The sequence below is a fragment of the Tasmannia lanceolata genome, unplaced genomic scaffold (genome assembly GCF_043159265.1).
Source record: "Tasmannia lanceolata isolate RefF3 unplaced genomic scaffold, GAP_Taslan_0.1 ptg000012l, whole genome shotgun sequence".
Lineage (NCBI taxonomy): Eukaryota > Viridiplantae > Streptophyta > Magnoliopsida > Canellales > Winteraceae > Tasmannia > Tasmannia lanceolata.
In genome coordinates, this window is record NW_027518689.1 from 42,438,296 (window position 1) to 42,465,678 (window position 27,383).

The 27,383-nt window shown below is 38.0% G+C and overlaps 1 protein-coding gene and 1 long non-coding RNA gene across 3 annotated transcripts; one reads left to right on the top strand and one right to left on the bottom strand.

Moving 5' to 3' along the window:
- Positions 1-4,950: 4,950 nt before the first annotated feature.
- On the bottom strand, positions 4,951-5,804 carry LOC143887373 (uncharacterized). Its single transcript, XR_013254144.1, has 2 exons — positions 5,196-5,804; positions 4,951-5,116 (listed from the first exon to the last, which is right to left on the bottom strand). It is a non-coding gene; the product is annotated as an uncharacterized LOC143887373 (long non-coding RNA).
- Positions 5,805-7,367: 1,563 nt separating this feature from the next.
- On the top strand, positions 7,368-27,169 carry LOC143888277 (histidinol-phosphate aminotransferase, chloroplastic-like). 2 transcript variants are annotated; one of them, XM_077392646.1, is made up of 11 exons: positions 7,368-7,524; positions 8,431-8,507; positions 8,632-8,913; positions 9,162-9,245; positions 10,972-11,126; positions 11,268-11,365; positions 11,645-11,753; positions 12,473-12,630; positions 13,123-13,265; positions 13,402-13,542; positions 26,850-27,169. In XM_077392646.1, exons 3-11 carry the CDS (start codon positions 8,632-8,634, stop codon positions 26,979-26,981), a joined length of 1,302 nt encoding a protein of 433 aa, XP_077248761.1. In that variant the 5' UTR covers positions 7,368-7,524; positions 8,431-8,507; the 3' UTR covers positions 26,982-27,169. The 2 variants fall into 2 exon arrangements, with proteins under 2 accessions (XP_077248761.1, XP_077248760.1); XM_077392645.1 differs by having other exon boundaries at positions 8,431-8,913.
- Positions 27,170-27,383: the final 214 nt, after the last annotated feature.

Sequence of the window (27,383 nt, forward strand, 5' to 3'; positions counted from 1 at the left end):
ACTACTCTTGTTTTATGGAAGAGAGAATCTGGTGCTTGTTAAAGTAAAGATGATGAGGTGTTTTGAATTTTAATCTTGGCTATAATATAATGGGGAAACTGCATGCCTTAATTTAAAATTTGAAACCTTAAGTTGGTTAAATTAAACAAAAGTAAAAGACAGCACTCTGTATGGATCTGCTCCCTATAAAATAATCCACTTTCCAATATTTATATGGAATTGGGCCATTAAAAACCATGGACATAACACATTCATACAGTGATCTAGACCATAAGGATAACAAGTCCGGGCTTATATTATTCTTGGATAGACTTGCTATCCTTTGTTCAGATCAAACTTTCTTCTAAGAGGAAATATCACCCTATCAAGATTGGTGAAAATGGACAAAAATTATTTAAAGATAAACTTACCCAAGCAGGATAACTAATCCCAAGAAAAACTTATCCAAGGATTTCTATCCCCACAGTGAACAGCCCCAGATGATCTACAATTGACATCTCAGTCCAATAACATTTTTTCCATAATAAATCCCAAAGTAAAAGTTTATGTGGTTGGTCTTATCACTTGTGAGCATTCTGTGGTCTCTAGCATGTCCCAACATACATGTGGCATGTGTATTGATCTAGGCTCTTGATTTGGTGGGCCACCAAGAAATTTTACCCGTGCAACACTGATCATTCACTAGACAGGTATTCACTTGATCGAGATGTAAGACTGATTGCAAAACCATACATATATGTAATGTATTTGGGGTCGATCTTCTACTGCTTCACTGGATGACCTGATCCATGATAGGGAAGATTTCCTTATAGTAAGTTAGAATGGAAGAAGAGGTTATACGTATCCTCTTCTTTTTTTTGACGTGCATTATCTTTTGCCAAGCTCGCTAATATGGGATGTTGGTTAGTCTGATGAGTACACTAGGCATAGTTCATAGATGATCTAAACCGTTAATTTATTGGCCACGACGTAAATAGGCTAGCTGTGCACAGTAAATCATCTCCATAGGATGAAGATCCTAACCCTTTGATCTTGGGTCATCATCCTATGGAGATGCTCTATGGGTACAACCTATTTATGTTGTGGCCCAACAAATGGACGGTTTGGATCGTCCTATGAAGTGGACCCAGTTCACTTTTTGACAAATGTTGGACTTTACACGTGTAAAATCTCCCATTGTCCTATCTATTAATCCAATTTCACAGCGTAAAACTTCCAATGAATAGTCACAGTACACAAATAAATAAGAAAAAATGAGAGCTTTTTCATCATTAAATAGGGTTGGACTAATAAAATGAGAATCATTATTTTAAATAAAAGTATTTTGAATTAAAATTTATTTAACTTCATAATAATTTATTAATTATTATATCACAACCTTTCTTTGCCTCCTGGAGTAGATTCTTGGCTCCGCCCCTGGCAATAGTAGCAATGTCGAGAAGGCTTCGACGAAGAAGAAAAGAAGAAACAAAAGAAGAGAGAAAGAAATCAGAAAGAAGAAAAAGAGAAAAAGCCACAAAAGTAAGGTGTTTATCAGCGTTGTCAATTCCAACGAGGTCGTCGCCAAAAAATCTACCATTTGACACAAATTGGTCAATGCCATCAAGAAGATTCTCACCCACAACCATTCGTGCATCAACATCCCAATCATTCCAAAAAAAAACACAACAAAGAAACTTTGATGAACGGCTTAATGGGATCGATTTGAGCTGCCTTAACCCTTGATGATGCAAGATCACATTTTACACCAATTGGCGAGCACCTAATTTGGAACCTTGCAGACAAGGTTCCTCTTTAAGGAGGGGTGTAATGATACGTATCTTTTTTTTTTTTACTTGCATTATCTTTTGTTGAAGCCTTTCCTCACTCGTTAAGCCTTCAAGCCAATTGATTCAAATGGCTTTGCGGTTTAGTTGGTGCTCAGTGTACCTGTAAAGCCCAAGAAAAAAGGAACGTGGCGGAACTGGTTGCTTACCTACTTTTAGTAAGACCACTTTGGTAATAGCATGTTTCTCAGGAAGATTTAATTTTTCTGATTTTGATGGAGCGCGCCAAGCGACAAGATTCTATTTCATCGTCTTTCTCTGCTCTTTCCTTCCCCTCCACAAGTACGGCTGCTAATTTGGACGTTGGTTAGTTTGGGATGAGTTGGTATTAGTAGGAGATAAGTATTAGTTAGAGTCCTCATATGATAAGTAAAATCTTATTTTGTGATAACAGTTAGTAGGCTAGTTTGGACGGTTGGACTCCTTTTAGGAGAGGGATATTATCTTTCTTAAGGTCCTTGTTAGAGTAGAGTTTTGGTGGAATTTTGATTTCGTTTTCTTTTAACAAGCCTTGTAACCGAGACCTTTGGGAATGCAATTATTTCGGAGAGTGTGTTTTTGAGCACAAAGGAGGACCCACACTTTCTCCATAGTGGGTCAAGAGGTGATCTTCCCTCTAAGAAGATTAATTCCGTTACGAACCAAATCGGGTTCGTTGATTGGGTTCGTAACAAGAGACCAACCCCATATATATATAAAAAATAGTGTTTCATCGATAATAGAACTCTGACAATTAATTAACTACTAATCATGATGTAGTTAAACTTAAGGCCACACTAAACATCCATATATTAATGAAATAAGATGCACTGATTACCCTTATACCCCCAATGATTACATGGTCAATAGACAAATTCAGTAATTTCATACTTAATCTTTCTCACCAATCAGACAGTTGATCTAAGATCAATGATTGTCCACGTAAGGTCTTACACAAGAAAGTGAGATGATCCCTTACATTTTGGGATGTGAGAAAAAGAGGAGAAAAGTATGATCGGAAGAAGGGTACTCTGGTCAATTGAGTGAATAAGATTTTGAATTGTAAAATGACCAAAATTTGGGGTGGCATTATAAAAAAAATGGGGTGCCATATCTGCTCTCATAGAGTGGTGGTTGGCATCTTGGATGCATTATATTTCCATGCTTTCAAGTTATGCCAAGCACATGGTCACTCCATCAATTGATATGAACTGCTCGTGGCAGGTTTCACCTTAGATTGGACGTAGCTCTAAAATAAACCATTTTAACCATCTCTTCAATACCTTTTTTAACCTTTAAATCTGCGTCTTTGCGTATAAATGTTTTGTACTTGTTAAAGTATAAAGATTAAATACAGCGCTTCTCCAACATCTTAAGTTTTTGGAGAAGTCGGTAAGTTTCTAACATGGTATTAAGGTCTTGAGTTTCAAACCTCCTCGAGGTGAAAAAAGAAGAAGAAACACTTGCAATGGTCGGCCTTGGGACCACATGTGCAACGTGTTTGCCAAGTGGGCCACATGTGAGAGGGAGTGTTAAAGTACACAAGATTAAATACTGCCCTTCTCCAACAGCTTAAGCTTTTAGAGAAGTCAGTAAGCTAGTTTCTAACAGTACTATTTTCCGAGGTCTTTATAAGGTAATTAGGAATAGCCGATGATACTAATTTTTGGGTATTGAAGCATCTAAGGCTAGGTCTAATAGATGGATGAATTGTATCAATCATGGCAACACCATATGTAAATTTTTTTATTTTTTAAAAGTTGACATATTTCATTAATATTAAGATAGAACTCGGGACCAGGAGTCCCAGTCCGCAATACAAAATATTAAGTAGTATTGCAGGCGTACCCGAGACCAATTCAAAATATAAGAACTGGGAAGATGCCTGTGATCATCACCATATATAGGAAAATAAAGATGGTGAAATTTACCAATGATTTGGCCCATTTCAAATTGATATTTGGCTTTTGTGGGGATTCGTGCCACCTTCTTTGTCTTCTTGTGCACGTGTCACTAGAGGCTCTCGTCTTTTTTATTTTCCAAACCGGATTCTCGTTTTGCTAGCAATCCTCTAAGGCCAAACTATCCCACAGACCAATTGGCAACTTACTAATTGAGATAGTAAGCAGGACTTGCTCTTAAAGACTCTAAATTAATTGGTAAGTATATGCCCAATAAATGAACACGCTAGCATAACAAATAGTAGAACCCAATGTGCTTGGAAGTGCCAAAACTCATGGCAACACTATCTTAACGGATCAAACCCTCGTGAAACGATACACAAAGCCCACTTCTACTTGGCCCATCTAAGAAATGAATTTTAAAATTTTAAAAATAATACATAATTTCCATTTTCTAGCATCATTTGGTTGCTATTAGGTATTCCATGGCTATGAATTTTCCAAATGTAGGCCGTTTTGCACTTTTTGACTTTCCTCTCAAATCAAGAGAACAAGGGAAAGTAAATATATGGGAATCCATATTCCATTCCTTCTACTTTTATCTTTGGTGCATCCAAACGGACCCTTAGGCTTTGCTCACTTGCCTTCTTGAGAAAGGAAAAGAGAAGAAAGTAAGCCAAATTTTCCCATGATTTGACATTTTCCGCCGTTCACTTGTTTTCTCGCATAATTACACAGGCGGAAAATATAAATAATGACGTGGAAAATGAACTTTCTTGCACTTTCCCTCTAAATTTTCTCACCAAAAGGGTGAGAAAATCACTTTCCTGAGAAAATCACTTTGCCTGCATGCCTTCTTTTTCTTTTTCGGCCAAGTGAACAACGGAATTTTCTCACAGTTTCTTTTCCTTTCTTTTCCAGTTTTCCACGTCAAATTCTTTTCCTTTCTTTTCTTTTCCTACTGCTAGAAAACAAGTGAACAGAGCCATAGTGTCATCCAATCAAGGTGTTTTCAATGGCATCCGATAACATATATGAGGCACAAGCAAGGACCAAAAAGTGTATGCTAGGAAGGTTCATTTGAGAAGTTCCCCCTATAGTGGAAAACGACATGATGACACAAAGAGAAAGAATCTAATTTAAAGTAGTTAAAAACCCCTAAGAAAGCAAAATATAAAATAAAAAAACTGCAAAATCACTCCGCACACATACTTTAAATCCAAGTGTATTTAGAAAAATAAATATAAGAAAAAAATTTTCTGATATTTCAATATAAAATGGTCATGAGAAATTTTTCCATTTTTCATTTTCTCAATAGGTGTTTGAGATTTTACTACATCAAAGACACTGAACAATTTTCACCAACCATTCCCTCACATGTTCTATTTGAACCATTTTAACATCCTTTCCCTGAAATCACACAATAAAACAGAATTAGATCTCAGTAATTGGTGTAGTATATGAAATCTTTTTTTGTATTCTAACTTACCTCTGCCCAAATCATGTTCAAAACGAAACCTTCGAACGGTGTGACATTGATGTTGGTCACTTCCAATCTAAGATCACTCAAGGCCTCCATCAGTTTTACAAACAGCCCACGCTTATTCTCATAAAAAACTTTTATGATGAACTTACTAGCATTTATAGGACTCACCACAACCTCTACCTGTATAAATGAAAAGTCAATCATTTTATATATTAAGGAATTAGCCTCTGTATATGACTATGCACTGAATATGCACAAAACATCTACAACCATATAAGTAATGGGCTACACCTTTCGGATCAACTGTGATCTCCATTGACCAAGCATTTTAATTACAATAAGCAGGGCATTAATCATGTTTTTCTCAGATGCACAAAACTAGGGTTGCAATTTGGGTGGGGTCGGGTTGAACTTTTGCTAAAAAATGAATTTGAATCAACCCAAACCTGACCCAATTTTATAATAAAAGCTCAACCCGAATTCCCAAAAATCGATCCGAGTTGCACCCGTAGACATGGATGATTGCTTATGCACCTAGTTTGGGTGTAAATTGATTGTGTAGCAACATTATTCCTTGAAAACTAAAAAAATCAGACTAAGAAAAGATTTTACTTAAACAACAAACTCTTCATGGCTAGTGTACCTTGGTCTCTTCCATCCCTGTACCCTGACTAATTGTACTTTTAGTAGTCTCTTGTTTGATTGTACTATTAGTTGTCTCTTGCTTCTCTCCATCCTCATATGAAATTGCCAAAAGCTCTTCCTCTAATTTTGCCACTTGGTTTTGCAACTCCTTAATGTAATTGAATCCATCGTCAAGTATCGTCGCTTTATTCATCTGGAGCAAACAATTCAAGGCTGATAAGTGAATGTTGAAGGGAATTCAAGAAGATAACACCCAAAAATAATCAGAATTTAGGCAATGTTCGTTTTGGCTTCTGAGAAATGATTTGAGTCCAAAATTGATTATTTGACTCAAAATTAGAATTTGGACTCAAATTTTTGAGTTCAATAGTTGGTTTTGGACTAAAAAAATCAATTCTCAAAATTAAACTAAAACGAACAGAGTAGGAAATGGGTCTGTGATTGCCTTGGTGATTTTTGGAACTAAAGCGCGAAGAGCAAGGAGATTTTTGTTGAGCTTAGCTCTTCTATTCCTCTCAGCTTTTAAGTTCTTAGACTTGTATTCTTCCATGGTTGGTTGCTATCATGGAAGAACAAATTCGAGTAGAGCTTCACAGAAAAGATGGAAGTTTTTATAGTGGGGAGATGGGGAATCTCTTTAGAGTTTGTTTGAACGAACTGTTATTCCATGTGATCATGTTTCCTTGCACTTGTTGGGTATTTTAGCATGAAGAATAGCAATGTATTGGAGTTAAGAGGATTGCTGTTAGTATTGTTAGCAAAAAAGGACATGTGTGCAGGGTGTTTCTGTAACAGCCCCATGAGAGAATATTTTGCTCTCTTTATTGATTTTGATGTAAAAGCATGCTTAGGGAGTTTTTTCTTTTTCTTTTTGTAATGGCACAACCTAATTACAGTGAAGCACAACCACTACATAATAGTGGGTCCCACATTTGAATGATCAGAACCGTTCATTTCGCTCGTCTTGCTTCTGATTTCATATAGCACCCAAAATTCACAACGATCATATACAATCTCAACTTCCAGTAATGTATTTTTTGCACGGTTCTGATCGTTCAAGGGTGGGACCCACTACATTGTATTGTATGCACCTATTACAGTGACTGTCCACACCCTAAGGCTTGTCCGTTCAATGGTTCAATTTTTTGAGTAGAATGATCCGTTTTGGACTAAAAATCATTTCTCATAATCCAAAACCAACAGCGCCTAACTAAGCATTCCTTCATGATTTTGATCTTGTAGTACAAGTAGGGGCCACTTTTTTGATGATCAGAAGCCAGAACCACTCCCCTGTTTGGCCCCACCATGGATATACTTGACCCAGAAATCCTGCACGATAAATGATCCTACGAATCTACGATCACCTTTAGATTTGTGTTGTTTATATGGAAAATTAGAAAAAAAAATGGAAATGCTGTGCAAATATTGGAAGAAGTGTCCACAAATCATTGATAAAGTTTTTCCTTTCTTTACATCTCCCAAAATGGAAAGCAATTTTTTTTACTGTTAGGCAGAGAGAAAGCAAAGTAAAGAAATGGAAATGTTTTCCTTTTCTTATATTTCTATATTACATAGTCGTAGGGTTCAATTTGTTTCTTAAAAAAAAAAACTGGCACACATTTTTTGACCCCGAAGTTCATCTTCTCCGGCAAGACTACTCTTCTCCGGCTAGACTACCCAAAGCAAGGTACCTCTCCTTCGTCTCTCTCTCCCTCTCTCTCTCAGTCTCTATCCTTTTTTTCGTCATTTTTTTTTCATTTCTGCAAATGGGGTTTCGGAAATGGGTCTCCATCTTCAGATTTTTACGGTTTCTCGTCAAATGGGTCTCCATCTGCTAATGGGGTTTCAGAAATTGGTCACCATCTTTGGAAATGGGTTTGCAAAAACGAGTTTCGGAAATGGGTTTGCAAAAAAGGGTTTCAGAAATGGGTTTGGAGAAATCGGTTTGATAAATGGGTTTCAGAAATGGGTTTGCAAAAAGCTTCTTCGATCTTGTGAAATGGGTTGCAGAAACCCTGTTCGATCTTTTTATTGGGTTACAGAAAACCTCTCCTAACTTGCGTTTTTAGGGTTGCAAAACCCATTCTCATTTTTCGTATTTAGGGTTTCAAAAGCTCTCTTTGATCTTCACATTGATCTTAAGTATGTGCTGGAACCCATTTTTGGGGCTGCAAAAACCCTCTCTTTATTGATATTAATCTTCCATTTTTAGGGTTGCAAAGAAAATGGGTTTTTAGGTTTTGAAGCATGTCTCGATAAAAAGCTGGATTTGCAAAAAAAAAAAAAAATGGGTTTCGGATTTTGTGGTGTTTATTTTGGCTATGTTACAATAGGATTTGGATTTTATGGGGTTTCATGTCTTATTTGGCTTTCCTTTTTTTTGGGGTTTTTCGAGTTTACCCTTTTCTCTATTGCATTTGGGTTTGAGATCTTGCGGTTTTGGAAGTTTTTTTTTGGGTTTTTTCTTGCCATTGGGGTTTTTGGAGTATATTTTTGGTGGTTGAATGAATTATTGATGGTTGTGGGTGTATATTTTGGACTATATTCTTGGCAAGTGAACAGGCACAATAAACCTTTTCTCTGGATTTTTCAGGTTTTCCTGTGCAAGTGAACAGCCGCAGGATTTCTTTTCCAGCACAGTTTCTTTTCCATTCCTTTCCTTTCTGCCACGTCAGATTCCTTTCCTTTCCTTTCTCGAGAAAACAAGTGAACGGACCCTTAGGGTTTAGGGTTTTTCTGTTTCTTTACATAGCAGTACCTATTCTTCTGATGCTGATTTTGGGTTGAAATGCAGATGTTGATTGAAGTTATTAGTGTTGGAAACACTTCTTCTCTTTCAATGATCAAAACCCATCACGGATTTGGCTTTGTATCACAAAATCCCTCACAATCTCTAACAACCCAGACAAGAAAAATCTATTTTTTGGGCGAAAATCGAATGTCTGTGGTCCGTTGTATGGCGTCGACTATACCCACAAAACATGTCAATGAGAGTCAGAATCAATTAACTGGGGATTCATTCATCCGTCCCCATCTCAGGAAATTGTCTCCTTATCAACCCATCTTGCCTTTTGAGGTAATTTCTTTGGAGATTTGTTAATATTGCATGTCACTGTTGAGTTTCATCTCTTTGTTTGATTGGGTATTGGATTTTGATGGTTTGATGGATTTTAGTGGAAATTATCAGATTATGTAGTTTAGGGTGTTGGACTGAATGGAGAGTTTAGATTGGGTTAAGCTATTCATTTTTGGAATCTGCTCAAATGAATTTTTGTGCTTCAAATGAACTTATTCAGATCTATTTATGAGATTGATTCTTTGCAGGTTTTGTCTACACGGCTTGGAAGGAAGCCTGAGGACATTATTAAACTCGACGCAAATGAAAATCCTTATGGTCCACCACCAGAGGCAAGTCATTCCTCCATTTCTTTAGGGTGTTTTTTTTAATGTATAATACTACATAATTTCAATTAATTATCATTGTAAGAAGTTTCCTGAAGTATCCATAAGATTTGCGAAGAAAGACAATATTATTAGGCTCTTTGGCAAAAGTCAATTAACAGCAAATTAATTTAATTTTAAATCTTCTGCATGTTTGGTTGACCCTAAACAATATTGTGAAGAAGACAAGATAAAAGTTATGGAACAACATTAGAGCCATACTACTTACAAACCTAACTGGATTTGATTATTAAAATCTTGACTAGTTCTCTTGCAGCTTCATTGTTTGCTGGCTGTATCAAAGAAACCTTTCTAAATTGCAAAACTGGTGCTTTTTCAATGAGTGCCTAAATTCAACATTGAAATAGCTAAATGTAATCTGTTCAAGTGTGGTTGAGTCTGATGGGTTTACCATCAGAATACTGGAAAAAGTTGTTGGATTATCTGGATTTTGTTCTCGGGTTTGTGTTGATCTCCCATTTGATAAACTACCAGCCAGAGACATTTGCATCCAAGTGTGCAAAAGTTTCAATGGCAGCATTTTGCTTATGAATTAACCCTGTGCTTGTGCTTTAACTGTAGCATGATAGGTCTCAGGAAGGAAAAATGTCTGTCTAGGATTTCAGAGGAAGTGAACCCAATTGAAACTAACCAACAATCTCAGCATCATACTATGTTCAGGATGAGATAGAGGGAGGCATAATTTACTGATTATACAACTAGAGTAGGGTGATGGGGGTGGCTTGTTACTTGGTATAGGGAGTACTGGTCAAGCGGAAACGGAGATGACATGAAATAACAGAATTTTAACCTTAGATGGAGGTGCAGAAAAGTGCAAATCGGAGGAAACATGCTTTTTTTTTTTTTCGATGGATGTGAGGGGCTAGCAATCTTTATTTTTGCGATTTTTCTTAGATAGATCAGGAAGGTCGTTTGTAACATATTTGACGTTGTCGCTGGGAATGGTCAATTCCAGTGATATGGCCACCATTAACAAGCGAGAAATTCTTTCGACAATAAGACTATGGGGGGAAGGTACAAGGAGGGTCATCTGTCACCCATCTCCATTCCCTAGCTGGCATGAACAAAGGAAGACAGGGAGATAGGAAGTGGGGTGGGAGGAAGATGAGGTGATGGAGGTGAGGTGAGAGGAGGTGCGGTGGTAGGAATGGGTAAGCTCATGAAAGTCTTATCCCCTTCGCAAAATCATGATTTTTAGATTTTCAGAATTAATTCTCCATGAATTCTTAGTAACCATGTGTGATTTCTCATAATTTGCCTTGAGTAACAAAGCACACTTTTACCAAATACATGATTTCTATTCTTGTATTTTTGAGACTAGAAGTTTTACATGATTTTTGGCTGCAACCATAAGCGACCTTTTTGAGAATGGTAGCTTAATGAATGGTAAATCAAACACAAGCTTACTGAATGGTAAATCTTTGTGTTCATTTTGCTACTTAAATCAATATCATTTAGTTTTATAAATATAGGTAAAACTGATTTTTCAACTTGGTAGTATAGGAGATGGTATCTACTTTGCATCAGTGAATTGTATGTGATTCTATATCTTAATCTTTTGTCAGTTAATTCTATATATTGAAGTCTAACAGACGGGATATGATCTTCTTTTTCCTTTTCGACATGGTTGAACTTCATTTTGTTCTAAGTCTATGTTCCAGATTGTTTGTAGGTGTTTGAAGCTTTGGGTGCATTGAGATTCCCATATGTTTACCCTGACCCTGAGAGTCGTCGCTTACGTGCTGCCCTGGCTGAAGATTCTGGCCTTGAGTCTGAGTACATACTTGCAGGATGTGGTGCAGATGAACTCATCGATTTAGTCATGCGGTTAGAAATTGAAGTTTCTTTGATTCATTTTTTTTTTTTTTGAATCGTAGTTTCTTTGATTCATTTTTTTTGAATCGTAGTTTCTTTCATATCAACTATCTGCAGCTATTTTTTTTCTAAATTGCATTTGAGCCATTGCAGATGTGTACTTGATCCTGGCGACAAGATTGTAGACTGTCCTCCAACGTTTACTATGTATGAGTTTGATGCTGCAGTTAATGGAGCACTGGTCATTAAGGGTACTATAAAGCCTCTCTCTATTTTTTTTTTAAATATCTTTTTAGTTTCCTTCTAAGATAAATTTTGTGTGCACAGTTTTGAAAATATCATTAGGTATACTCTAACCCTTACTCTGTACATTTTTTTGTTTGCTGTTACCTGCTGAGTTGATGTTTGTTGATATAAGGATGTCCATCAATCGGTTGTTCGAATGTTAGAAGTGTTATCTTGTAATATTTCATATTTCCTTGATGTGGGTAACATCTCATACGGCCATTCATCATCTTAATTTTATGCAGTACCAAGGCAGTCAGATTTTAGTCTGAATGTCTCCCACATTACTGAAGTTGTCAAACAGGAAAAACCAAAATGTATATTCCTGACTTCTCCAAACAATCCAGATGGGAGGTACATTTTCAGTTTGGTTTTTTCTCTCAATGAATTGTTTTTGTGAAACAACCAATTACTACAAAAGCTTTAGCTGTTGGAGATGGTGTTATTTAATCTTTCATACTTTAACACTCCCCCTCACGTGTGGCCCCTCTTTTTAGGGCTGGCCTACATTGACACATGTGGTCTCTCCTTTCGGTTGGCTTTTACATGTGGTTTTTTAATATCAAGGAGTTTTGAACCCTAGACCTTTGCTGTGATACCATGTGAAACAACCAATTACTTCAAAAGCTTCAGCTGTTGGAGATGGGGTTATTTAATCTTTTTTACTTTTAACAGTTTTTAAAGATAACAATTATCCACTATACTTTAACAGTTTTTAAACATACTCCAAAATTACCGTTGTTCCGAGGGCGAGCCTTGGCGCAACGGTAAGGTTGCTCCATTGTGACCTGGTGGTCATGGGTTCGAGTCACGGAAACAGCCTCTCTGCAAAGCAGGGGAAGGCTGCGTACATCTAGCCCTCCCCAGACCCCGCAATGGCGGGAGCCTTGTGCACTGGGCCACCCTTATCAATCAATAAGAGTGAAAACATAACTGAAATTCAGTTATTCTGACTGAATGATGCAGCAGATTGCATTCTTCAAAGTTGGATAACATCTCTCGAGCATGGACCTTTCCTTTGATTCTTCTCGAGAATCATTAATTTCTCATATATCCTTTCTGTTGTCATACAGTATAATCAGTGAGGAGGACCTCTTAAAGATTCTTCATCTACCAATATTGGTTATATTGGATGAAGCATACATTGAATTCTCTGGAAAAGATTCTAAGATGACGTGGGTGAAGCAACATGAAAACTTAATTGTCCTTCGGACATTTAGCAAAAGAGCCGGTAAGTTCAAATTTCCTTCTGTGTTTGTAAGTTTAAAGAGTCAAGTTGTTCTGGAAATTTTTTGCCAGCCTATATTACTCTTATTGTGGTACTACAGATATATGTTGTACTCCTGATGGTGATTTTCTTGTTAACTTGGTTACTTATAATGTATCAATTACCTCTGGCAAGATGGACTTTGTGTTGGACTTTAAATGGTATTGGAATTATTTGATGTATTTAATATATGGACCACTAGTATCTAAAGGACTTTATATGGTACCACAAATTTTGCACTTGGCTTCAAGGCACATCTTTCCATTTTACACTCACTATTGGGTCTATCTTTAGCATATTTTCATTGTCTTGTCCATAAATTCCTTGACGAAAATTATGCTCTGGAACAAGATACAATCTTAAGACTGTTAACACCTGGCTTTTACTTATGCATGTCCCTCATGCCTACTAAGGCTAGGCTTGACCATTATGCATTTGATTAACTACATGAACCAGGTTTAGCTGGACTTCGCGTGGGATATGGAGCATTTCCTCTTAGCATTATTGAATACCTTTGGCGAGCAAAGCAACCATATAATGTGTCTGTGGCTGCAGAAGTTTCTGCCTGTGCAGCATTGCAGAACCCCATTTATTTAGAGGTATTTTGTTCATTGTAATTTATTTGGCTTTACATCATGCCTTCGCATATTTTTTTTTCTCTCGAACCAGATGCCTTCAAATATCATGGTTCACTATTATACATCATACAATAAAATGTGCCTGAAACATCCACAGAAGGTGAAAAATGCTTTGGTACAAGAAAGAGAAAGACTCTATAACCTTCTGGAGGGCATACCATTTCTGATGCCATATCCAAGCTATTCTAATTTCATTCTTTGCGAGGTTACATCTGGGAAAGATGCTAAGAAATTAAAGGTACTTGATCTTCTCTAGAAAAAACCACACTTAGGGATTGTTTAGATGCAAATTTCTATTTACTATGTTTGTTGGTTACTGGTTGTTTGTCTTACACTTCTTTTCACTTTCTGCACATATAGAGTTAACATAGTTATTTATGACCAGTGCATTTTAGTTGGTTAGTCTAACTGGTTTAACAATTCTTGTGTTTCATCCTCTGCATACTTCTGTTTGTGTTAATGGCATTATTCACCTCAATTGGTTGCAGAATTAAATGCATGATTTTGCCTACTGAAACTCAATCTCAAACCTCTAATTACACTAGCCAGCAAATATATATGAGACCAATGATTTGATGGCACCTTATCCAATTATAATTCTGTCAATTTTTCATGTCAGGCGTGTAAAATTTGGTAAATATAGGCTGATATGTACTGGGCATTTACTGACAATAAATGGCGAAAAACAAATGCAAATACCTTTAACTTTTGATCTTCTTTGGAGTTGTCATATTCACTCCTTTCTATTGAAGCCTTTAAACCCAAAGCCTCATAACCCCTTCCCATGCTACATCAATGATTAGTTTTAAAGTCATGATTATATGCTCTCTCTCTCTCTCTCTCTCTCTCTCTCTCTCTATATATATATATATATATATATATATATATATATATATATATATATGAGAAAATGGTTTCTACACACAACTGTAGATAAGTTATCTACACACTAGCTTAAAATACAGTGGGGGCCCACATTGTTTGGGTGATCCAAAGCATTCATTTGATGGGCCCTCACATAAATAGGGTGTGCCCAAAAAATCAGCTTCATAGGATCATCCTAACCCTTCGAACCGTGGAGGCAAAAAATGGACAGAGTTGTGAATGTTTATACACGTCCATTTTACCTCCACAAATCATAGGGTTGGGATGATCCTATGGACCTGATTTTTTGTGGACACCCTATCTATGTGAGGGTCAATCAAATGAATGGTTTGGATCACCCAAACAATATGCCCTCCACTGTATTTTAAGCTAGTGTGTAGATAACTTATCTACACTTGTGTGTAGAAACCGTCTCTCTCTCTCTCTCTATATATATATATATATATATATATATATAGAGAGAGAGAGAGAGAGAGAGAGAGAGGAAAATGATTGTGAGCTTGAAGCTCATATAGCTTATATGAGCTTGAGGGCCCAAACACATGTGGGCCCACATTGTTAAGATGATCCAAAGCATTCATTTGAAAGGCCCTTACATAGATAGGGTGTGTACAAAAAATCTGCTCCATAGGATCATCCTAACCCATCCAAAAGTGGAGGGCAAAATGGACAGACACCGTTTGCCACAAATCTGCCCATTTTTGCCCTCCGCTTTTGGAGGGGTTAGGATGATCCAATGGAGCTGATTTTTGGTACACACCCTATCTATGATGGGGCCTTGCAAATGAATGGTTTAGATCACCACAAAAAATGTGGGACCCATGTGTTTGGGCCCTCAAGCTCATATAAGCTATATGTGAGCTTGCTATATGAGCTTCAAGCTCACAATCATTTTCCTCATATATATATATATATATATATATATATATATATATATATATATATTAGAACCATCAATGTCGTTCCCCTTTCCTTTTCGGCAACATCAATCTCCAAAACCCTAGGAAGCATCTTCGGGTATATTATATTCTATACAATTCAACTCAACTCAACTAAGCCTTTGTCCTAAACGAGTTGGGGTCGGCTAATGAATCCTTTAGAAAATTTTCATGAAGAAGGTGAAAGGATCTAACCAGCTCAAATTAACTAAGTCTAAACTTGACAGTAGTTGGGTTCGTCTACATGGATCATTTTCTTCCATTCACTCCTATCCAAGGTCATGTTCTCTATTATGTTCCTAGCCCTCAACTCTTTCCTCACTGTCTCTACCCAAGTTGTTTTCGGTCTGCCCCTACCTCTTTTTACTCCAACTTGGCACGAGTCACTTCCTCTCACCGGAGCATCCAAAGACCTACGTTGGATATGCCCAAACCATCTTAAGCGGTGCTCTCTCATTTTCTCCTCAATTGGTGTCACCCCCACCTTTTAACGGATGTCTTCATTTTTAATTCGATCAAACCTTGTGTGACCGCACATCCATCTAAGCATTCGCATCTCCGCTACACTCATCTTATGCATATGCTGCTTCTTGGTGGCCTAAAATTTGAGCCGTGCAACATGGCTGGCCTCACAGCTGTCTTATAAAGCTTTCCCTTCAGCTTGGTAGGTATTTTACGGTCGCACAAAACTCTTGAAGTATGCTTCCACTTCAACCAACCTGCTCTTATTCTATGGTTAATATCCTCTTCAATCTCTCATTCCTTATGTAGGATTGATCCAAGATAGCGAAAGATATCCCTCTTAGGAGATTTTATATGGTGTAAGGGCTTACAACAATACGGTAGGGGTACCGCCTTTGATATTTGATCAACAACAGCTCACTTTTTGAGGAGCTGCTGTTGGATCAGATACCAAGGATGGTACTTCCACCGTACAAAGGCCTTATTGTTGTAAGCCCTTACACCATATAATTTCTCCCCTCTTAGATACCTCCTGTCCAGTCATTATTTACTACATCCTCGCTCCGCTTCCTTACATTACTAAAGTTGCACTTCATATACTCTGTCTTAGTCCTGCTCAGTCTAAAACCTTTGGATTCCAAAGTAGTTCTCCATAACTCTAACTTAGCATTAACTTTTGCGTTGGTTTCGTTAATTAATACTATGTCATCTGCAAATGACATACACTACGTCACCTCGCCCTGGATACCCATCCGTAAGTTCATCCATAACTAGAGTAAAAAGATAATTGGAAACTGACTAGACGTGCCATCCGTAGTTGTGACACTATTTACTGCTCCATCGTACATATCCTTAATCATATCAACATATTCATTAGGCACTTTTTTCCTTTCAAAGACCTACCACATAACACTCCTGTGAAACTTTAGAAAAGTTGAAAACCCCCGAGCAAAATCGCTACACGTAGCAGAAGAATAAACCGTGTAGAACAAAAATTTTGCTCTAACATAGGATTCTTAGGGACTAATTGATTTTATGGTGATTTAATAAACACAAATATAAATCAAATACCTTTAGTTGCTGTAGAGAAGAACACGTCCGCTTGATCTATTCTTCGAAAATTCGCCGATGATTTAATCGAGGCGAAACCGCAAGATGAATCGATGGATTCCTTTTGCTGCGCAAAGGAACTTGTGTACAACTCTTTGTTCACTTTATAATCTGATCTTTATCAGATTATAATATGAGAATATATGTTTTGATCAATGGAGTTTAGTTGGATGATTGTCTTTGACCTTCAAAAGACAAAACTAGTTGATGGAATTGAGAGAGAAGAAGAGAAAAACTTTGGGGTGTCTCTACCAATTTCCAGCACATGGAATTATGGGAGGCTCTAAAAAACTCCAGCAATATGTCTTATATTTATAGAGTTTTCCATTTGCTCAATCCAAAGTTTCTAGAGAAATCCCAAAAACTAAGGAAACCAAAATTGGAGCTCCAAATGGGGAAACAAACCACCCCACTTAGGAAACCCACATAGGGCGCCCAAGGGGGGTGTCACTTGCTGCCCAAGCAACCTTGGGTTGCCTCATGTGGTTTCCTTGTTTCCAATTTTGTTTGGTCAATTGTTTCCTTTTCTCTCTTTCTAATTTCACCATATGTGTTGCTCTATTTTTTCAAAACAAATCAAGCAATAATATTTCAAATATTATATGAAATTCAAATTGCTAATTGCACACCACATGGGGCGTGTGGACATGGGTCCCACCCAAATTCGTCTCATGTGGGTTCACTTATCCAATTCAAATTCCCATTGCATTTTATTTAATTCCCAATTAAATTAATGCAATCCAATCCTATCAATAGGATTAAAGCTCCAATATAATTTATGATATTCTCAAAATACTCTTATAGTTAATACTTAACCATTTTGGTATTCCCAATGTATTCCCATAGTGTATATACACTATATACATTGTGTATATTCTTTCAATACATTCAATGCCACGAAACTGGTTCGTGTGCAACTAAATAAATGCGGGGACCTCTATCTAATAGATTATAATAGGTCAATCGAGTGGTGATTGGGATTGTAGCAGGGATTTAACGGTAGATCATGCAAAACCCACAAGTGGGCCCTACTGCGATTATTGCTCTGTAACCAATGTTACAATCGCATTGAGTCAGTGACCTCCATCGAGACGTAACACTGAAGATAACCGTCAAATCATCATACCCCTAATCACATCAAATGTGCAAGTCCTTTCTTCAAGTTCACGTGTACCGAGTTGAGTCCTACGGGGCGTGGACATCAACTACCCCCTGGGCTCATTCATGGTATACCTTTCAGTCAAACAATGTCGGCTCGCAAATGCATTTGCTAAAACCATTTCAAAACTTATTTTGTGAAATCCTTTTGATAAACATCTTATCAAATCCACCTGGCCAAGTATTTTTCTAGGATTACTGCTCTGATCAAAACCGTAGATGTTATACTATTAAATAGGCAGAGAATTCCATGTCGGGTATCACTATTGACCTCGAAGGTTTGTCCAACACTTTACTACTACCCTCTGGTGACTCCAATAAGAATCACGATTAGATAGACAAAAAATGAAAGACTCACCAACAGACCAATATGACCTCTCAGGTCAAAGGACATGTAAAGGGACCTGTCTGGTAGAATAGCTCAACGTTCTCTTGTCCACAATCTATTCTAATGTGATCCTGTTTAGTACGCAATCTCATTGTCGTACCCATTCCATCTTGCTTAGGGTCCACTACCCAATTGATTGAGATAAGTCACTCCATATCTCGTGCATGTAGGCAAGATAGATGCTAGTTATATATAGGAGTATGTGTCCAACATCAACCCCAACTAAGAACTACTAAAGTCTGCAAAGAACCGTAAACCCATATCTCCTTGCTCCCTAGGATCTATGGGTGGACATGGTTCCGGTTAAAACCGAAGAACCGAACCGAACTGGCTGCTTTGGTTCGGTTCGATTCTAAAAATTTTCGGTTCAATTCTGGGTCCCAGATCTGGGAACCGATGGCTTTTGGTTTGATTCTGGGTTTGGGTACCTGGAACCGAGAACCGAACCGAACCGGCTATTCTATTAAGTTTTAACAAAAGTGGGGGGTGTTATCATTCTTGAGGCCAAGAATTTGTTAGTTCTATAACAAAGCAAGGGGCTGCTGGTATCATTCTTGAGTCTCAATTCTAATTTTTTATGACAAAAGAAAGTAAACCCTAGATCTACTTTACAAAGTGCAAACGCTTTCGAGGTTCTCCCTTTTCGCCTCCACTCTTTGTCGGGCAACTCCGGCCTCTATTTCCACCGTGACGAAGAAGAAGAAGGTAATCTCTCTTTCAATTTCTAGGCTCTCCCTTTCCACCTCCTTGCAAACCCATAATCGAACCGAACCGATTAAATTCGGCTCTTGTTCGGTTCGGTTCCAGGTTTCATTGGTTCGGTTCTGGTTCCAGATTTTGGGAACCGACAGGGAGTGGTTCGGTTCTGGGTTTACCTCAGAACCGAACCATGTCCACCCCTACTAATCTGTGTGAATCCATGAGCATAGGTTTCCTACTTTGCTACCTAAGGACAAATACGTGTCAATAACAAGTAACATATCACACATATTTAACTTTTAGTACCCATAAATGTCATGAAAAAGAAACTTCTATTGATTAACATGCGAAATATACTGGGTTTTAAGGCATCAACTCTAACAGGAACCCTATCATATGCTTTATCCAAATCAATGAAAACCATATGAAGGTTCTTTTTATTTTCTCTAAATCTCTCCATTAAATGCCTTATTAAGAAGATAGCTTCCATAGTCGATCGTCCGGGCATGAAGCCAAACTGATTCTCTGACACCTTAGTCTATTTTCTTAGTCTATGCTCAATTACCCTCTCCTAAAGCTTCATGGTGTGACTCATTAGCTTAATTCTCTTGTAATTGGTGCAACTCTGAATATCCCCATTTTTCTTATAAATAGGTACTAATGTGCCCTTCCTCCACTCATCAGGCATCTTTTTAATCTTCAAAATATTGTTAAATAATCTAGTTAACCAAACCAAACCCACATCACCCAAGCTCCAAGTCTTAATAGGAATACCGTCAGTCCCCATAGCCTTATCTTTGATGTTCGGATTCTACGAACAAACCTCTGGTTTGTATCATCAAAAGCGTTATCAAATTCTCCTAAATACTCTACGGGTTCTCCATTAAACAACTTATCGAAGTAACTTCTCCACCTCTCTTTAACCTCATTTTCTTTTACTAACAATCTCTGATCTAGTCTTTGATGCATTTTATATGATTCAAGTCCCTGCTCTTCCTTTCTCTCATCTTGGCAAGCTTGTAAACGCCTTTTTCACCCTCTTTCATCCCTAACCTGTGGTACAAATCCTCCTAGGCTTTGCCTCTAGCTTCCCTTACTGCCTTATTAGCTTTTTTTTTAGCCAGTTTATACTTTTCAATATTCTCCTGATTTCTACACTTATGCAAACATTTATAACACTCCCTTTTAGACTTAATCGCCTTTTGAACCTCCTCATTCCACCACCACGTACCTTTAGACGGTGGCCCACTTCCTCTAGATTCTCCAAGTCTCTAGCAACTTTCCTGATATAACTAGATTTCTCATTCCACATAATATTAGTCCCTTCGTCACGACTCCAAGGTCCTTTAAGCAATTTATCCTTAAAACATATTTAATTTTTCCTCTTTGAGATTCCACCACCTAGTCATCGAATGTCTACACGCAGCTCTTTCCTCTCTCATAGCGAGGATAAAATCTATCTAGCTACAGTTGGTGTCACTACTAAAGGTTATCAAGTGTGAATCTCTTTTCTTAAAAAAAGGTATTTGTTAACATCAAATGATATCCCACTGCAAACTCCACAATATCTTCTCCTACCTCATTCCTATTGCCAAAACTCAATCATCCATGAACACTCTCAAAACCCCTACTAGTTCTTCCCACATGCCTGTTTAAATCTCATCCTATAAATAACTTCTCTTCATGTGGTATTCCTTGGACTACATCCATATCCTCCCAAAATTGCCTCTTGACCGAGTCGTTTAATCATATTTGAAGGGCATACACACTAATAACATTAATCGTCTCTTCACCTAATATTAATTTAATTTGAATAATTCTATCACCCTTCCTTTTGACATCTACAACCTCATTTCTTAGGCTCTTATCTATTATAATCCCTACAACATTATTGGCCGTCTCCTTCCTTGTATACCGTAACCTGAAACCCGTATTTTCTATTTCCCTATATTTTTCTCCTACCCATTTAGTCTCCTGAAGGCAAGCTATATTGATTCTCTTCTATTCATCGATCAACTAATTCCCTCAGCTTACCCATTAGTGAACCTATGTTCCAACTGGCTAAACGAATCCTACTCTCTTAGACTAGCTTTCCCGCCCCTCGCCCTTGCCCTCGTCCAGTAAAGTGCGAGGACCCTTGTTTTCACCACACCCAGGCGCCAATGTGGCGCGTCACTAAGGCAATGACGGCCTAAGACTAGCCTCCTCACCCCCCGCACCCGCCCATGAAGGTGCAGGGATCGTTGCTCATTTAACACTACATCCAAGCGCCGATGCATCACGTTGCTAAGAGGGCTACGCCCCTCCGAATTTTCTATAGGATTCATTTCATAGAAAAGTGGCAAAGTTTTCAGCTGGCTGCCAACCTAACACCAACCCTCCTCCTTTATCCTGGCTTTGGACAGGCTGTGAAAAACAAAGGCGGAGTTATATTATATTCTATACATTTATAAAAAATAAATGCACCATAGAGTTGCTTCCTATAAAGAGGCTTTAGTGGGGGACTGTTTTGCCCTTATTGGGGGTGTAGTTGTTTGGTCAACGGTTTTAAGGAGGAATTTCTTTGATAGGGAGTTAGAGTCGGCATCCCGTTTTCTTGAGCTTCTTGATGGGTTTGGATAAAAGAGTAACGGTTTGGATAATATACATTAAGAGTAACGGTTTGGATAAAAGAATATGGACCGCGGAAACTTCGGGCATCTTTTCCGTCAAATCTTTCGATCTTATCATAATGCCTAATGGTGTATCCTCCATCTCATCCAAGGTATGAAAATTTCAATGTCCATCAAGAGTTTGTTTCTTCGGGTGGGCAGTAAGCCGCGATCGGATTCAAACAGTTAACTTCCTAAGAAAGCGTGGTATGTTGCTTATTGACCATTGCCGTCTATGCTTGGAAGATGAGGAATCTGTGGCTCATCTTTTCATGTATTGTTCATTCACGCGTCAGATATGGGCTTTCCTATTTATGAGGTTTGGTATTGCTTGGGTGTTCCCATTCTCTATTCCAAGTTTGCTGCATCAATGGGGTTGTGTGCCATGGAGTAAGAAAGGAAAAACTTTGTGGAATATATGCTTGCTTGCGGTGTGGTGGGTGATTTGGAAAGAAAGAAATTCTAGAGTTTTTGAAGGGATTGCTAAATCGCCTCATTGGCTTTACTTGAAAATTATTACCCTATCGATATCTTGGGTGAAATGTCTTCCATCCTTCCGATTTGTATCGGCATTTGATCTATGGGAGGGATGGAGGATAGTTTGCTTCAGTAGGGAAAATCGGCCTCGGATTATTCAGCGTTGGGAGGCTCCTCTTTTTGGGAAATGGAAATTGAATTTTGATGGTTCGAGTTTTGGAAATCCGGGTCCGGCTGGGGTTGGCGGGTTACTTCGTAATGAAAGTGGTGGAGTTGTGTGGGCCTACTCCGGCCCTTTGGGGAGATGTGATGCCTCGGAGGCAGAAGTGATGGCGGCGTATCATGGTATTAAGAGATTAGATAGTGAGTGTTTGGATAATACCATTGTGGAGGGTGATTCCCTCAATGTGATTCGATGGTTGAAAAGAGTAGTGTTGCCTCCTTGGAGATTTTTATCCTTTTTTGATGAAATTGAGGATCTAATATCGGGTTCGTCTATTACCTTCGATCACGTGGGGAGGAGTGCTAATGGGAGGCAGATGGGTTGGTTAGAAGTGGGGTTGACCGTTTGGAGTTGGAGTGGTTCGATTTTTTTTTTTTCCGTGTAATTTTGGGTGCGGTCCATCTCGGTCCCCTTCCCTTTCATAATATACTTCTGCCATTTCAAAAAAAAATAAAAAATAAATGCACCACAGATCCCTAGTTTTTATGATTATTAAATTTTATAATTTGACGATTTCTCATTTGTATTTTAGCCATTTTTGTTTGACGATTTCTCATTTGTATTTTAACCATTTTTATTTTTTTACTATCTGTCCCTCCCCAGACCCCGCAATGGCAGGAGCCTCGTGCACTTGGCCGTCCTTTTTTTTACTATCTATCCATGCTTTCTCCCTTTCCTGTCTTTTCAACATTTTTCTCTTTTCTTGATTTGTTAGATTCTTTTGAAACTAAACCTAAAAGGAGTGTGGTATACATATCAAATCAACAAAAAAGCGTGGTATCATCAGGTCACTGATCTAACATTCAGACACCCACCAGACAATGTCTTATACTATCAGTTTGGAAATATGAGTTATTTATTTATGGCTTCACGTCAAGTCTGGCTAAGTGCTACCACCAAGTTTTTTTGTCATCTAGTTAATTCAAACCATTTTAAATTTTCTAGGGAGTGTTAATGAGTTTGTGGGATCTTTATTGGGGGTTGCTTAGGACAACTATATACCACTGAAAGATGTTGCAAAGCAAATGTTTTTACTCCCGAGGATGATGGAGAAATTAGTTGTTAATTATAAACCATGATTGTAAAATTTCAAAGACCTCTAAATTTCTAGATTCAGAAACAAACCTAAAATATATATATTTTTTGAAAATTCATTTCTGGTGAAAATCTGAATATTAGCATCCGGTTCAGAAATCACTTCAAATATATCAAGCATTATCTGTCTTATCAAATTGTCTCTAGTAACCCAAACCTAAAATCTTTCAGCACCTACATTGTGAGAGTTTCTTAATCCCCCTTCAGAATTTATATATTTTCCTCTTGGAGTTGACGAGAAAGAAATGATTTCCTGGAGCAACCTCTCTGATTCTAGACCTAGTTTACTTTCTGTTTGACATTTCAAAGTTAAAACATGTATAAGTCCATGGCAGATTGAAAAGGGTACACTTGGATAAAGATGAAGGCTCTTATGGCTTGAATAAACTCAAATAGAGTAGAGAGTGACTGGAGAGTGATATTAGGGACTAAGTCAAGGTTATGACGTAAATATGAATCCGTATCAACAGTTTCATATCCTTGATGGCATGGAGTGATAGAGTTTAGAGGCCAAACTGCTTGTACATGACCCTGGAAGCGGAGTTCCAATGAATCAATTCTAACTGGGCATGTAGGTGTTTTTGACTTTAAAGTCTCTCGTAACCAATTCATTGGCCAAATGGAAGGAGCGTGCTAATCACGTTTGGAACCACATCAAGAGAGTTGCAAACTCGAGTTTCTGGATCATCATTTGACATAAAAACCATGTATTGGTGGGATTGAGATGGAAGGGTCAGGTGCAGGTTGCTCACTGTGGGGTGGATCAATACAGCTGGCCTAAGTTGTCTTTTATTCAGAATTGAAGATTGTAGTTGATTTACTGCGGGCAGTGATAAATCGACCCCCATATAGCTTAAATCAACCCCCATATAGGGCAGTGCTGAGAGAGAGAGAGAGAGAGAGAGAGAGAGAGAGAGAGAGAGAGAGAGAGAGAGATTTATCACTGCCCTTTACTGTGATTCTTAAATGTCCTATCATTTCAACTAGTGTCTGGATTAGACTTAGTCATTTTGAGCCGGGTAGATACTTTCACCTTCATCATGAAAATTTTCTAAAGGATTCATTAGCCGACCCCAACTAGTTTGGGACGAAGGCTTAGATGAGTTGAGTAGAATTAAGTTGAGTTGGGAATTCCCATGAATGTTCATTCAATGAACTTTCATGCTCCCCTTGCCTGCGGAACTATTCTGTTGGCGTTTCGTTCTTGCGTGGGCCCCATCATCATGGTGGCTAAAGTTAGAGATGTTCTTTCTTTTCTTAATGCAACTTTTCTTGGTTCTGTAATTCTGCCTTGAAGCTCAAAGTTTCAGCTTACATTTTTAGCTTTAATTTTGAATTTGCTAGTGTAGCGAACTTTGAATCACACTGACACATCTACAGTTTGTGGAGTTCTCAACAAAGAAAGATAGGTGGGACATTTAGAGTTACCAATGCAATCCGTATCATGGTTGCTTAATGAGCTCGACAGGGCGTATTTGTCTTAGTGAGGCATATCTTACCACTAATTTTTTTCATAAGAGAATGGTCTTTACTGTTCTTTTCCGGTGGCCTTGGATGGGAGCATAGTGCCAATGCTTTGCCATATGCTTTGCTGTGGCAGCCTTAAAAAATTTATCATGCAATGGAATCTTCACTGTATTGGAAATCCGTGCACACTAAACAAAAGCCTCTTCTGTAGCATCTAGTTCATAAGAGCTGAAAAGGAATGTCTAGGGTGATATACTATTTTAACTACAAATTTGCATGAGAAGGTGACATTAAAAGTATATTAGAATCTGTCCCATGTACAAGAAGGTACAAGACTGGGAGTTAATGGAATATCATGATTTTCCTTCGATTAACATGAAGGGCGAGTGGCACTGATCGCATAATAATTATGCTTGGCGAGTATCCACTATTGCAAAATATTTTCTTGCAGGTTAGGGTATTCTTAGTGGTATAAAAACCTATTAGATCAACCACATGATGTTTTGTTTGAAAGAGATTGAGTTGTAGAGCTTGAATCTGACATTACTGGAGACCCCATTTTCAGCTGATATTATTATCCTCGAGGCTCTTATTCCTGTTTCATTTGTCACCCATGAGAAAATGTGTGCCTTCTCTAGGAGATGACCGATAGAAATGTGAGCCCATTCCTTGCTGGAAAGACTGAGCAAAACTAGTGTACTGCACTCATTGACGGCTTATTGGCCTATTCTTTTCTCTCTCTCAGATCGAGTTTTTGAGCAATTCTCTCCCTCAGGGTGAAATAGAAAGTTCTCTATGCTTGAGAGCCATGTTATGCATGTCACCTTTTCGTTTAAACGCAGAAGTCCACTGTAGGCGTTCCCCTTGAACATTGCTAGTTTTTGCTTTGATGCTCTGTCTTCTTTCACAGAACAGCTCTTCTTTTGCAATACGGGTCACCGATTCCAATGAAGCAGAAGTGAGGGCTGTGCTCTAGGGATTCACATTGATTGCAAGTAGCGATTTATACAGCCTAATTGTGCTATGTGATTTGCTTAATGTCATAGGTGGTTAGACGGTTCTCACCTTCACCCATGGAGGTTTGCACATTTCATTGAGGAGATAATTGACCGAGTCTTGGATCACAATAGCTCCTTTCTTCATGTTAGGAGATTGGCAATCAACGAGGCAGATAGACTTGCTAGGATGCGAACACAGGGACATAACTTGACATTTCCTTGATTGATGTGGTTTTTCTGCCCTCTCTCTCTCTCTCTCTCCCCCATGGCTTGTCCTCAATTAGCATTGTTTGCCATTGGATGACGAAGTGAGACAAAGAAAGAAGATGCTCAGGTGCTTTGCTCTTCTTTTGTACTAGTGAAACAAAAGGACGGGTCTTATGTTGAGGAGAAAGGGGGGTGGGGGCGCTTCCCTAGGCTGTTGAGTGTTGTTAGCAGTTGAAGGCTTTATAGTGAAATGGTTTTTCTATAGTTTGACTTTGAATATAAAGATAGTACATGTTGATCTTGTGGCACCTAGATAAGCTCATAATATTCCATGAAAAATTGTATGCATCTATCAGATATGTTTGTTCCAGTCTTCTTCTATTGTTTTTTTGCTACGGATATTTCTCCTGTAGTCAGGTTTTAGAGCCTGTTAACTTCCGAACAAACTAGTATTCTGAACAAACTAGTATGGAGAGAAAATGTCATAGTAACTTTCATTAAGAAATCTGATTAAAGCTTTATCCTTTATATGGAAAGTACACATATAAGGGAGATTAAAATGGTTACTAGAGACAATTTGATAAGACAAATAATGCTTGATATATTTGAAGTAATTTCTGAACTGGATGCTAATATTCAGATTTTGACCAGAAATGAACACCCTATTTCATGTTACAATCAGGAAAAGGAAATCCTACTATAACTGATGACAGTCTACATGATTTACATCTAATCCGTTTTGTCTTTGCTATGCCAATCTGTATTGATATATTTGAATTAATTTTAGGAAGACCTTGCTCAAATGGGAGTGATGATTCGACACTACAATAACAAAGAATTGAAGGGCTATGTTCGGGTCTCTGTCGGGAAGCCCGAGCACACAGATGCCTTGATGAACTGTCTAAAACTCCTCTATTGATTCGGTGATAAATCAGACGTAGTCGAACAAGGTATTATCTTTCTGAACATTTACCCAATGATTGTTGCTGAATTTTGTTATAAACACAGAATTTTCCAGATTAAGGCTACTGAACTCTTGTATTCTTGAACAGAAATATGTTTCATTTTGTTTTATTTATAATAGAAGGATGTCTTTCGCTTGTTGAATCTAGATTTAAGAAAAACTGAATTAACCAAATGGTAAAATCCATTGTGTGGATCAAAGCAAACGTAAATCGGGAAAAGCCTGGCATCTGCTTGGGACCTTAAAATGATTTAGTGTCGATCATTTCCATCCATAGGATCAAGCAGACCTAGAATTCCTCCTTAGGAGACATGCAATAATTACCTAAGAAACATGCTAATGAGTCTCCTTGGAGTT